General features: G+C 35.5%; 1 protein-coding gene across 1 annotated transcript; it reads left to right on the top strand.

The window, feature by feature from the left end:
• Positions 1-9936: 9936 nt before the first annotated feature.
• LOC149251872 (TMV resistance protein N-like) lies at positions 9937-13313 on the top strand. Its single transcript, XM_089456588.1, has 4 exons — positions 9937-10341; positions 10446-11449; positions 11536-11739; positions 11873-13313. Exons 1-4 carry the CDS (start codon positions 10245-10247, stop codon positions 12641-12643), a joined length of 2076 nt encoding a protein of 691 aa, XP_089312714.1. The 5' UTR covers positions 9937-10244; the 3' UTR covers positions 12644-13313.
• Positions 13314-14437: the final 1124 nt, after the last annotated feature.

The raw sequence follows: 14437 nt of genomic DNA, 5'->3' as shown, positions 1-14437 counted from the left end.
TTTTTGTACTGTAACTCCTATCAGATTTGTCCCTCTATTGTGCATCTTTTGCAGACTGAAACCTCTCTCAGCCAAGCATTATTCCCATGACGGTTTTCTCTGCTCGACTGCTACCTTGTCAGAATGCTGACACTTAATGTTTTGCTGGTACGGACCTCGAATCTCAAAAGCGTTACTGTCGCCTTTACCTGCGTATCAGTTCTGCCCTCCACCCATTGAAATTGTTGTCATACCTTGTTTTCTCATCATAATTGCTGCCACGACCATTTATATTTTGGATTCTGCCTTGAAGAGTGATTTGTGGTATGTGTTGTTTTTCTGTGATGAATGTTGAATGATTTGAGTTTAGGAAATCTTCTACACAGAGAAATTCTCAACTTCAAAGCAACTCTCCAATCTGGATCATTAGATTCTATCCAGTAGCACTGTATTCTTCTCCTAGGGGGTGTTGGATGGTCAGGAAACATCTCAGCTACTGCTGTTGTGGCCCTAACTGGTCTCGGCATACCTACAATCATGAATGTGTTGTAATTGATCTCTCTCACTGTTTCCTGAGCCTGACGCTCATTTTGCATTTCCACGAAGGCACTCACAACAAGCGTTCTTTGGATCCAGATAATCCAAGTGTTGTCTTTAGGATTGGTATTGTGACCAATGGTGAAAGGCTGGCAAGATAAATCGTGTGTTTCAACTTCTCTTCAAAATCAACATACTCTTTTTGTTGTGTAGTGGTTGAAGACTGTTCTCTGTTAATATGTCAGATCTTATCTTGGCGACTTCCAAAACGCCTCTTGGTGGCAACTGGCAAATCATTGGTGGGAGATAGATTGTCTACCAAGCCCATAGATGTCCATTGATGATAAGGATAATCCTCATTTGAAGTAACCAGAGTAGTGTTTGACACTGAAGAAACCAGTATTATTTGCTGAATTTGGAAAATCATACAAAGACCCAGGATATAGCACAGCTCAAAGGAACAGGTTTTTCTCAAAGGTCTATGAAAACATTTATGCTACTGCATGCAATGGAAGAACAGGAGGAGGTGGTTTATTCTGGCAACTGATGGCAGAAGGAATGGATTCATTCGCAGATGGGTATGATATTGTCTTGTCTGAAAGTCCATCTACAACAACAATTATTTCTTCACAGTCCAATCGGTTCTTTGCTCTAAGTCGTCATGAGTTTGGCTTTGATCGAGAAAGATGTGTGCATCAACAATGAGAATCAAAGCAAATTGTTGTAATTTCACATAGAAATAACTATTCCACATTGCAACTAATGTTCAATTGAGAATGATTGCTTGCCAAAATTTGTTTGATTTTGAGTATGGCCAGACATCATCAGTTTCTTCCATAGAAGTTGTTGCTAGTGTAGGACTGAGCTCTCTTGTTGGATTTCAAACTTCAAGGCATTTGTAACTTCATTCGACAGGCACTCTTGGGCTATCCGTATCTCTAAAAGATGGTTTGGGCTATTGGTATCATAGAATTCTTCCACAATTGGAAAATTGGTGTGGTTGGAATAACTTGGCTGGACAGAAGCAAAGAACTCTTTGGGGCGCCACACCAAGAAGCATTAAGACATATAGTAAAAAAAAAATGTGTTTGACATTCCTGTACTTTCAGTCATAATATTCAGTTTTTTAGTAATTTGAAGCTTTTGGGATTGTTGTTTAGTGCTTCAGGCCCGCACCCAATTCAATCGTATGTGATTTTAGGTCATTGGTTGCTTAATGCCAATAAATGCAGGTGGACCTTGATTGAGGTTTGTGCATTACAGTTTAGTTTGTGGGGTTTCTGAAGATTTGAAGTAGTTTAGACATTGGAGGTCATTAAGAGTTGCTTTGTTTTGGCATATTGAGAAAAATATCAACACAGAGTGATAGAGCATTTGATCTGGGTTGTTCAGTAATTGATCCTATTAGGCTACTTGGATCAAGGCGTGCCCTCGCTTATTCTTATGATTTTTCATTTCACATGATTGGAGATGAGATACTGAGGGATAAGATGACACCAAGGCAGATAGAATTGAAACAAAATCGTTTTGAACATCATCAAAGTAGTCTTTTGTGGAGGAAATTCATTCTTGTTTATTGGTTGCACATTGGCTATTTGGTGCAAATTTACAGAGGATTTTGTTGTGTCTTTGTACTGTGAGTGGGTGTTACTTTTACTCATTGGGTCATAGTTGTGATCAGTTTTTTTAAAAAGGTGTAATTTTGACAATGGAGAATATGGCTCGAATTACTGAAATATTAGGGTTCTTAAAAACTCTGATACATTCCTCTAATCATGATAAAGTAAGAATCAACAAAGTTTCTCTTGTTGACATTAGAACTTGTTTGCAAAATGCACAAGACAAGATTGAATTTTTGCAGCTTGAATCTCAGCTACAGCAAGCAAAATTACAACAATGGAGTCGTCATTTTGAACCTGTTTCTATTCAGAACAATGAAACAGACTCCCATAAACAGCGAGTCAATAATGTTGCAAATTCAGATTCAGTGCCTAATGCAACAACAGATTTGCATGCAAAAGCAGAAATTTAGCCTGCACTTCCCAAGCCCATCATCAGACCTTGGGAAGAGCTTGTCCACAACAAGCACAGAACTGGTCTTGGATATGGCAAGGACGTGTCCTTTCACATTCCAAACTACTCAAAGCCCATTCAGTTTCAAAGTGTTGGATTCCTTCATGACAGTTCACCTCCAGCTGTTCCAGATTTTGCCCCTCTTCCACAGCAACAGATTGTGAAATGCCAACACTGTGACCGAGTTGGCCATATGAAAGATCATTGTTTTGATCTTCATCCATGTGAGAACTGTCATAAAACCAGTCATTCTTCAAACAAATGCTTCAGAAACAAACCTCCTGCAAGAACAAAGATTCATCCTGGATGGATCGCTTCTTGGCAATGGGCATCAACAGCCAAGAAGACATTCCAGTCATATGTCAGAACTTGTTCTAGAGTATTGAACAGTCTTGCAATTGAGTTTTCTCCATCATCTCAGCTTGTATCTGACAGGGGGGAAATGATGGTCATCTACAAGCTTCAAAGTCACATCAAGCGAGCCTAATCCACAACCCATCATACCAGCTTCAAAGTTGTAGCTAGAGACAAATATGCCCCTTGAGAATGCCTTCAGTCGGTGATACCTCTTCAAAGAATTGGGGACACTTCCTCTAGCAGAAGACTTCAGCTTATTTCTAGTTTTGGAAGAGTTCCAGGAATTGCATTAAGCATTCCAGAGTTATTGGTCATCCTTAAACCATCACAGGTTGAGACCTCCCTTTCATGGTTGAAGGTTTCCCTCTTCAAAACATTAGGAGCAGTTCCTCTAGCAGAAGACCTCAGCTTCATGCCAGAATTGGAAGAGTTCTGGGAACTGCACCAAGCGTTCCAGTGTTGGTGGTCATCCTTAAACCACCGCCCCTTATACCAACATTTCAGAGAGCACATTCAACCTAGTGTTGCCATGCATTTTTGCACATTTTGTATTACAGCTCTCTTTTTGGACTCATACATAACCCTTCGGATTAAGGGGGGGAATGTTGGACACCTAATCCTCTAAGGGTTGGTGTGGAAGCCGAATAGACTAAGGAAGTCCAAGAGACCTTGGGATGTGGAACCCAACGGTCACACGAATGTACTATAAATGTATATCATTGTCAAATAATAGATGTACTCTCCTGCTTATCTTTAATATTCTGTTGCTGCCATGTGTGTGTTTGACATTTTTTAATGTTATGGTTGAAAACAAATAGAATTTTAGCGATCTTTAGTGTGATGTTATTATATGTTTAACAACATCGATGAAAACTAATAGAATTTTAATGTGTTTCAGATCCCATTATTTTATCTTTATCGTCATTACTAAAACATGTTGAAATTGTACTTAGGAAAGAAAAATGTTATTCTACCAAAAACATTAGTGTGTTTTTTTCCTCAAAAATAGTTGTTTTTTTGCACATAAAAATTCGGTTTTACTGGAATTTTTTAAAAATGTTGAAAATTGACCCTAAAAAAAAAATCGTTCCAGTATCAACACTTTTCATTTTCAGGGTGTTTTTTGCACAAGTTTTGCACAAAAAATTCGTTTTCACTGCCAATTTTAAAACATGTTCAAAATTGACCCTAAAAAGAAAACCATCATTCTAGTATACACATTTTTCGTTTTTAGCACTGTTTTAAATGTTTTTTCAGGGTTTTTTGGCCAGAGTTCCCGTTTTTGCTTCATGCTGAAGCAAATCCTTTCCCTTTTCCCTTCTACTTTCATTTTCTTGTCTCATTTGAAATTTTGTCTTCTTATTTTTTATCTTCCCCTTCATTCTCTCTTTTGTTGGGTGTGGAGCCTGATTATTTTCTTGATTCAGAGGTATTGTTTCAGCTGCATTTGGATGTCAATCCCTTACGGGGGGTGCGGGGGGCCTACCCTCCCACCCCCCCCCCCCACTAGTGTCACCAAGGGGGGCTTGGTAGGGGTTCAAGGGTAGCGCCCTTGAAGAAAAAATTAGAGAAAATTTGCCTTGTAAATATTGTAATTTCGTAGTCAATCTTGGTTGTTTATCAGGCGGAAGATTTAACAGTAGAAGTTATGTTAATTTAGGGTTTTTTCCTTAGAAGACAACCCTTAATTTATATGATGGTATTGTATTGCGATTGTGTATTATTCCGTGACAGAAAAACATAGGAAACTGTGTGAGAGATAAGAGGAAGTTACAAGGAATTTTCTATAGGTTGTATCCCTTCAGTTTGCTAGATAATATAAAAAGGAATGATTGGTTGTTTCTCTGGGGATGTAGCCCAAATTGGGTGAACCACATATATATGTGTCTCTCTTGTTTTATGATTTTTTTAGTGTTGGTGTTTCTGCAACATTTTATGTGTTCCATTGCTTTGTTATTTAATTTCTAACATATTTATGTTGATCATTAAAATCTTCTCCCTCATTCTTCTTACTTTATTTTTCTTCTAACCCCCTTCTTTTTAGCTTGGTCAAATATTTTCTTAGATTTCAAATATATATATATATATATATATATATTGGATATTTTGATGGCTCGGCCCAACCCGAGGGCTGTGGGGAGGGGCTATATTACACATCAACAATCTTGTGTCCTACAAAATCCAAGTCGACCTGGGCAGGGGCACCAATAATTATGCAGAACTAAACAGTCTCAAACACCTTCTCCTATTTGCGAGAGAACTAAATTGCCAAAAGATTCAGATATACGGGGATTCACAGCTTGTTATAAATTGGATAGATGATGTATATCACTGTCACTTGCACACACTCAGAGACATGTTGGATGATATCTTTACATTAAAATCACAATTTGATTTTATTGTATGCTCACATATGTACAGGGAAAGGAATGAGATCATTGATCGTCTTTCCAAAGCGACCGTGCAGCTGAACATGGGACAATGGAAAATTCAGGAATACAAGGAGGGTGTTTTCTACCATTTTTTCCACTGGTCGTTCATTGAGATGAACGGGCATCTCTTGGAGTGATCTCACAGATCATTCCTTTTTTTCGGTTTTTTGGTTCTATGTTTTTTGCTACAGTTTATGTTATTACTATTGGGATAGTGTCTCAGTATTTTTGTTTATTATGGCAGATATAACTACCTGGACTACTATGATGTAAATTTGTATACAATTTTTCCCTAACTCTTCTGCACTTCTCTTCAGTGAATGCATCTCATACATGCAACATTATACAACATGTAATTTTCTTAACATATTAATGAAAATTGCGCCTTTTTCCTTGGATATATATATATATATATATATATACCCTATTATTTTTGTAACCCTCATTATTGTAATAATAATTCCGTAGTGTTACTAATTTCCTTCTGAACTTAATACCTTTATTTCTTTCTTTTATAATGTAAGAATTGATTATATATATATATATATATATATATATATATATATATATATATATATATATATATATATATATATATATCCTTCTATTGATTATTATATACTTTTGGCCATTTGAATCTCTTTTGTTTCTCGATCTCCTTATATTAACGATATTATTACTAATGTATTTTTACACATTTTTATTTTATATATATATATACTTTTGATTACAATTTGTTGATATAATCCATATATATATATATATATACACACACACGTTAATTTTTTTTATATATTTTAATAAATATGATCGTTGGAATCATGTTCTTACAATTTTATTAATGAATTAAATTTATCTCTAACTTTTATCTAACCTAACGTCTATTTTCCACTCTTTGACCTTGCATCTCTCTCCTATTTATCTTTCTAAACTAGATCATATTTCTTATCTATGTCTTGATGATGAGCCACAGTTGCTAGCTCGAAATGTCAACCAGAAAATATATTGTGATGAATCAGGAAATATCAGATCATTTTTTTTCTTTTTTATTAACTTATTTTTTAAGTAAATTTATAAAAAACAAATAGTAAATAAATTTCAAGTGCCAATTTTAGAGTCAATTTTGATTTTTTAATCTAGATTTGTTGACTTAGTGTTCTCATTTTGAGATGAAAATTCTCATTAAGTTGGTAACTATATTATCCTTCAGAAGTGGAGCCATACTCTCTATTTATGGAATAGATCCCTTCACCTAAGAAGGTGCACATTGCTCAATATCGGTATCATTAGAAGCTGCATTTTTTAAAATCTTTTGTTCCTTTGAAAGACACCCTGAGCTAGGCTCTAAGTTATTCTTTGAATGATCTTTCTCAACCTCTTCTTCATCGTCAGAGCTCCAAATATGTTATTGGAGGGATTGGATAAGTGTAGATGAGATTGGTTATCAAGTTGAGTCCCACCAAGGCTATTGTCACTTATGCTTTCTTCTTACTTGTTTGAGTGCACCTTGCTCAATATTATTTTGAGAGGTTGAAATTTTCTTTGAACTCTACTTCGAAGATGGTTGAATTTCTTGGGATTTTAAGTAACATTTTATAAAATGTCCACACTCATGTTACATTTAAAAATGACTTGCTCATAATTAGGGCCTGTAGATAACTCTGGTCCTCCAAATTCAGTTAAATTGCCTCAGACACTCTTGGTTGAAAGTCCATTTCCACACAAATTCTAGCACATGTAAAAAATTCCTTTAGGTTCAATGTAAATTATGTAACACCCCAACTTTTCTCCAATAATTTGAAGGAATCAAGGTCCCAAAGATAATATGAAGGTGTGGGAGTTTGATCCAAATAGGAGCAAACGTGATTTCTATATCTGGGTTAAAGTCCAAAGTCTAATGAAATAAATACATTCCCCTATTCCCCTGCAACCCATAGAATAGGAACGAGTTCTAAAGATCAAGTCCCTTTATTCTATATTTTCAAATAAAAATCGACATGGATTGGATCGTTACATTGGTTTTTATCCATCTCAATGCTTATAGAGTGGAAAATTAGAGAAATCAACTTACATGAGCAATTTTAGCGGTAAGGCCCAATTTGGAGAATTGGGGCCTTGAACCTTCTAGGGCCAGTGTGAGGCCTTTAATGATGTTTTTTGGGGAGTAAAACTTTTCCCCTTAAGCACTCCATCCACTAGTGTTATCATACAACATAGGACTTTCCAACTATCTACAAAAGTCGTTAATTAGAGTTTTCATGCAAGAGTTATGCCTCCCAAAGTTCACCTATCGTGATGAACCACCATAATTCGAGAGGATGCCACACCAGGCCCTATTATTCATAGAAAAGGCACTAGACACGTGAACATGATGAAGAGGACTCTAGAAGGGTTGATATTGTAACTTTACTTAAGAGTTCAAAGGAGTCAAACTTAACCACTAGTTGGCTACCAAGCTATGTTATAACCATGCCACTAGGAGGAAACATGGTTCCATTCTATTCAAGTGCATTATGTTCCATAGTTGAAAAGAGTTGCTAAGAGTGGATAAAGAGAGAGAGCATAACATAGGGTTTTGTTTTGTAGCAACCCACGGGCCATAGGTCTCACTACTTTGTATTTGCACGACTTCCACTTAGAGGAAGAGAGAGCAAAGCAACCTCACCTTCCAACTAATTTTTCTCCTAAAAGGATTTCCCAAAGCATATCTTATGTTCATTGTGGTTTGTTGATGTTTACTTTTCATTGTCCTCTATTTTCCATATTTTTCGTTGTTCTAGATTTATTAAATTAATAAATTTAGAAATCTAAGAAAAATAAACCCTCATAGTATAGATTTTCGAATTTTAATATATTTTATCAAATATGTTGAGACGAACTATCCAATGGAATATCCACTGCATTTTATAGATAAAAAATATATAAAAATGTTTTTTTGCAGTAATAATAGAAATAAAGTTTTGATTGATGCAATTCTTAGGGGTCCATTCTTGAACAATATTGGGGCTAGACCAAAGGCTAGTGAAATCATTAATTAATCCTCTCTCCATCGAATTTTTGATGTTCGATTTTTCCATAGAGTGTTCCATATCTAGAGTGGAGTTGAAACTCACCCTTTTGACAATTTTGCATTTCTTCTCACTTGTTGAACCAAGGGCTTCCACATTTGATGTGGAAGGCCCAACCATTGAGATTGTTTAACAACACACCAACAAAAAAAACTCAACAAATATGAATTGCAAGCCTAGAGAAATGAAAGGCATAAGTAAACACACAATAATATATGGGAGTTTGATGTTGACAAAATTGCTCAAAGATCCATTCATGAAATTGGGATGAAGAAATTAATAATTTACAAACACAACTCACAACTTCACTAGACTAAAATAGCATGACAACAAAAGAAACCCTAGATGCAACATAAACACAATTTTTAACCCCATATATATATATATATATATATATATGAATGATTAATTTAGTTTTAAAAATTAATTAGATTAAACTTACAAAATGAAAAATATATTGAGAAATTAAATATAATCATTTTATTATATAATCTATTTTTATTAAATATTTTATGAATAAATAATAATTTATATATAATATTTTATGAATTTGTTTCTCTACATATTTATATAAAAACGGATTTCAATTATATAAAAATGAAAATTTAATTAAATTTATTGTCATCAATATTTTTATAAATTTAAATTTGAAAATACTTGAATTTATATAGAATATTCAACTCTCAATGACTATCAACAAATATGACTCCCACTTGTGAGAAATTGCATATAAAATAAAAGTTAAAAGTTTCCTTAGTATTTTGCATACCCACTCTCTAATTTGTTTATCTTTATTTAGAAAAATAGGTATAAATGACAAGCAAGCAATGAAGGGTTACTTTATAGCAATATTATTATTTAGTTGGTTAAGGGTTATTTGTATGTAGATGAGGGTTGTAAATGCTTAGAAGTATATTGATTTATGTAAGTTAGAGATGTTATTTATAAATGTATAGAATATAAAGTAAAAGAAAATAGAAAAATGATAAGCACTTCGAATATGATTAAGAATTTTAAATTATTAAGTTTTTTTAATATTTTAATATAATAGAATTTTATTATTTTTATATAATATTTTAGTAGGTGTATAATTAAAAATTTTAGAGATTGGGAATTTCAAATTATTAAGTTTTTTTAATATTTTAATATAATAGAATTTTATTATTTTTATATAATATTTTAGTAAATGTATAATTAAAAAATTTAAAGATTGAGAATTTTAAATGGAGTAGTCTACCTAGGCGGTAGAATGGCCCGTTTTCCAGCACCGATCGGAAAATCGTCCGGCTCCCCCACCGGGAATGTCTCCGCCCTCCGCCACCCTCCCCTGGCAATCCTGACATTCTTGCAACGGCTTGACAAAAAATCGGATTCGGATCGCAGGGAATGGTGCCTGACAGACTACTCCGATCCGGTTCCAATTCGAATTGTCACCCGCACGCTGGTATTTATAATCATAACCCTGTTGCCAATATGTGAATGCCAATATGTGAAGCAGCTTAAAGAACGGCCTCGACTGAAGGAAGGAATGGAAGATTTAATTCAAGAAGCACTGGAGATGATAGTCAAAGCTTCTATCATGTGCTGCGTTCAAATTAATTCGTCAAAATTTTCCAGGCGAGTACTGAACGCTCTCATGCCCATTTTTATGTTTTGCTTACATCCCTCTTATCAAATAATCCGGTAAGACTAAATCTAAATTTGTTTGAGGAACTTTACTCACAGGTTTTTCTCAGCGCCCGTCGACAAGAAAGAGCTGGTTGAATTTCAAGCAGAGTTAGAAAAATTGTACAAGCATATGAAGACCCGATTCGATATCTGTCTTTACGATGCCATTGATTGTAGGTCGGTGCGTCCACCGACAACACTGGAGCGAGAATATCCTACATATGCAGGTAAATTATGAGACATTGTGAGTGTTGATTGGTTTTGTACAAATATGAATATTATTTTTAAGGTTTTAGGATAGTTTTTGATATGTTTTTATATGGTTAAACAGTGGGAATTGAAGAACCCATAAAAAAAGTTGTTAATTTTCTGGAATGGGAAAGTGAGAAAAATGCAGTTGCAGTTATTGTGTATGGTTTAGGTGGAGTGGGAAAGTCTACTCTGGCGGATGCTGTGTTTGCTAGACTTGATATTGTAGGCTGTAAATATTCGATGGTCAGATTGTTTGATGATATAACATCAACTCCAAATATTGTAGAGTTTCAAAAATGTATATTAAGAGATTTGATGGTGGGCATAGCTGAAGAAAAGGCGGCAAAGCTAGATGTTAGAACGTTTGAAAGTGGACAGCATCAAATTGGGAGCGTGTTACAGAAAGAAGTAGCCTTTCTCTACGTAGACAATGTTTTGGACGGTGATAAGCTGCAGCAGCTTTTGCCTAGGGACATGCATTTGGCCAAAAAAGTGAGGGTGCTCATCACTGCGCGGGAAATGGGTGTGCGTACTGTGTGTACAGGGTGCAAAATGGAAACCAAACAGTATCCTATGAATGGCCTTCCCACATCTGAAGCGAGGAGTCTTTTAGAGAGGGAAATGAAGGAGGCACAAATAGACTCTAGCCAAATGGAGAAGATAGTAAAGATATGCGGTGGAATCCCAAAACTTTTGACAGTGGTTGCAAGCTTTATAATCTCCGAAGGGGAAAAACAGAAAGCCTTTCGGATAGTGATGGAAGACAAAGAACATTTGAAGGGTCAAGCACTGGGGGACATAGAGCGCTATGTCTTCGCCTATGATCATCTTCCTGAAAGGTGCAAAGGTCCATTTCTTGACATCTGCGTATTTTTCAAGGGAATGAATTGGGACTCTGTGGCAGATGTTCTGGGAGAGTCTGAATTGGATATGCTAGAAAAGAGAGCACTGGTTTCTAAAGACAGATTCATGTGCTTAAATGTGCACGATGTGATTTTGAAGATTGGTACCATAAGGGCAGAGGAGACTAGATTTAATTTCACCAATGCAAATAGGAGTCAATTTCAAGAGTTTTTAGAAAAGGTATTAGAAATTGGAAAATAAATGCAGTGAATTATTTCATACAATCCCTTTCTCGATTATTATGACTAACTTAATTATAATTGCAGGACATCTCAGGAATCGATGGCCTCTGGTTTGATGATTATGGAGATCCATTGGAAATGCCAGCAACAAAATTAGATTCAATGTCTAATTCGTTGAGAATTCTTCGGTTTGGAGTTTTAAATGTGAAGGGTAAATGTGAGAAGAGATTTGAGAAGCTGATGTTTTTCCAAGGAAAAGTTGCCGGTCTCCCATTTAGTATATCTCAGGTAAAAGAATTGAGATATTTGAATGACAAATCTTTGATAAAGCAACTCTGCTCCATATATTTATATACGCGTGCTCATTTGCTCCAATGATTTGATAATGGTGTATAAGTTGCATTCATTTAATTATGTGCAGATGACTTCCAACCTGAAACACATGGAATTAAATGGAGCGGGATCTTCCCATGATTTTGAAATCTCTCCGAGTGATCTTCAGCGGCTCCGGAATTTACGGGTAGTGCGATTAATCAACTTTGAAGCATGGAGAAAATTTCCTGCAGAGTTGGGAGAGATAATACATGAGTTACGAGAATTAACTCTTTCCGGGTGCACATCTATAAAGGAAATACCAAGATCCATATCAAAGCTTCAATATTTAAGAGTATTGAATATGGAGCAATGTTATGGATTGACGGGGTTGCCTGAGGATACTGGATCATTGAGTTGTTTACAGAAACTCAATCTCTCAGAATGCAAGCATATAGAAGAACTACCGGAATCAACATCAAAACTTCGAGTAGACTGGGTTCGAGAGTTGCATTCCAAGGGAAAGCTTTTGGAAGCAGTTGATCCTAGACTTCTTAATGAGTACCGTGTTGAAGAAGTTGGGCTCGTTCTTGAACTGGGTTTGCTCTGTTCCCATCCTCATCCCGAAGCTCGACCTAGTATGAGAGAAGTAGTGCAAATGCTTGCAGGCGATAAAGCACATCCTGTGCCACCTTCTGAACCTCCTTCGGCAGACACACCTACAAGAACTGAAAATCTTGATGAATTCATTGTTTCATTTTCTTCATACAAGCATGGTTCATCTATTGCTATCTCACATCCTAACAGAAGCTCAGATGGTAGGCTAGTTTTCACACCGGATAGAACATCACCACTTTCACTGTTAGCAGCAACAGCTTGAAAGGTGTGTGTAATCAAAACAAGTCATGGAGTAACTGTTGTTGAAAAAACATATTTATTTTGGTCCGTTGGTGCATGATCCATGTCTTCTTGTTTATTGGACTGGCCAATGATGAGTTACTTCCTCTTCAAACAGACTAAGAGCTGGAGTTCCAGAGATACAGAGCTTGGAGTTTTCCTTTTGATATATCAGAAAAAAAAGGCTAACAGATCTGAAGTCTATGATTGCTGAGTGTAGACAAACTGTGTGCAGTTTTACTAATCTTCAAAGAGTATTTGATGCAACAAAATGTAGTGATTTTTCTTCAGTTGACCCAGTTTTTCATCTCAGCAAATGGCTTGATTATCTGATACAACAGAGTGTAAATTTAGAGGAGAATTTCTTCTCTGATGTTTAAATTATATTTACAAGTCACAAAAAAATAACAGTGTGTGTTGAGTTTCTTTCAAGTGTGAAGATATGCCGAGTTACATTATCTGTGTAACTAGCAGTTTCCATTGTATATGAAATGCATAAAGAAATCTCTGGCTTGCATTCTTGTGCTTCAGAAACAAAGTTGTTTCCCAATTGTATTTCTGATTTTAGGGGCGACATTGTTTCAATGTTTGTACATTCCTTATAGAAAAAAAGGTGAACAATCATCTGTTCCCTCTATATTAAAAAAACAATCCTTGTTGCTTTATGTACTTCTTTGTTATAGTTTTAAATATTTTGAATTTCCTATTTATCTTCACAATTTTTCTGCTGTAGATTCTTCTCTAATTGCTATAGGTTGCTCTCCAGGTAAAACAATTTAGCATCAAGTGGTTGTTGGTTTCAAAGGGGGACATCTTTGTTGCCAAGTTGAAGAAGCTTGGTTTGCAAAATTTTGTGTTCTTGAGGCCTTGTTTTGAGGTCTTGATCAGAAAGCTAGAGAAATCTCATTTTCTAGGTAAAGAAGCTCAAGTTGGACAATGTTGTGTTGTTGTAGTAGTGATTATTTTGAGGTAGCTAGCTTCAGTGAGAGGCTAATAAGATATATGTGGTAGGAGAAATGACATCTAGACATTTAGAGATCGATAAATTCTATGGCCACAACTTCCATTTATGGAGGTTGAAGATGGAATATTTGCTTATTGAAAGAGAGTAGAAATCAGTATGAAGGACACAAAGTCTGACATCGTGAAGTAGGAGGACTGGGGCAAGATGAATGATAAGGTCATGGCCTTGATTGGTCTTGATATATCAAATTCTATGTTAATGGATGTGTTAGGAGAAGCTAACTTAAACAGGGTGCACAATTTGATTGATAACAGCTATAATATATGTGTGAAAGTAGCTCATCTGCAGAATAGGTACTATTGAAGGATGAGCATAAAGTAACAGGAATTGCCACAAAATCTGAGTCGGGCAGTGAACCTCTCCACTCATGTTTAGATTCCAACTCGGATGACAGTTAAAATGAATGATTTCATAACTTAAGCCTTCAGACCTGGCAATAATAATCATAAAGCATACATGTATCAAACCCAATTGGGCTATCAAGTATTATTGATTGATAAAGACACCAAATCTCTGTAAACTTCAAAGAGCTGTTGAAATAGTTCCCTATTAAGCAGATGTGAAATCACTACACATCAGAACTTGAAGTCCCTAGATTTATTAATGAAGTCTTCTTGTACGACTAATAAATTTATCTGAGCTCAGATATAGCTAGATTCCATGACGTCAGAATTAAGAGGGCATAGATATGCTTCATCTAGGTCATTAAGGGAATTGCTTCATCTAGGTCATTATCCATATCTAACACAAACA

This window comes from Pinus tabuliformis, chromosome 7 (assembly GCF_031772625.1).
Source record: "Pinus tabuliformis cultivar Carrire ecotype Pingquan chromosome 7, CPIR1, whole genome shotgun sequence".
In the NCBI taxonomy this organism is placed as follows: Eukaryota; Viridiplantae; Streptophyta; class Pinopsida; order Pinales; family Pinaceae; genus Pinus; species Pinus tabuliformis.
The sequence above is the reverse complement of the archived record's forward strand: the minus strand, read 5'-3'. Positions and strand labels throughout refer to the sequence as shown.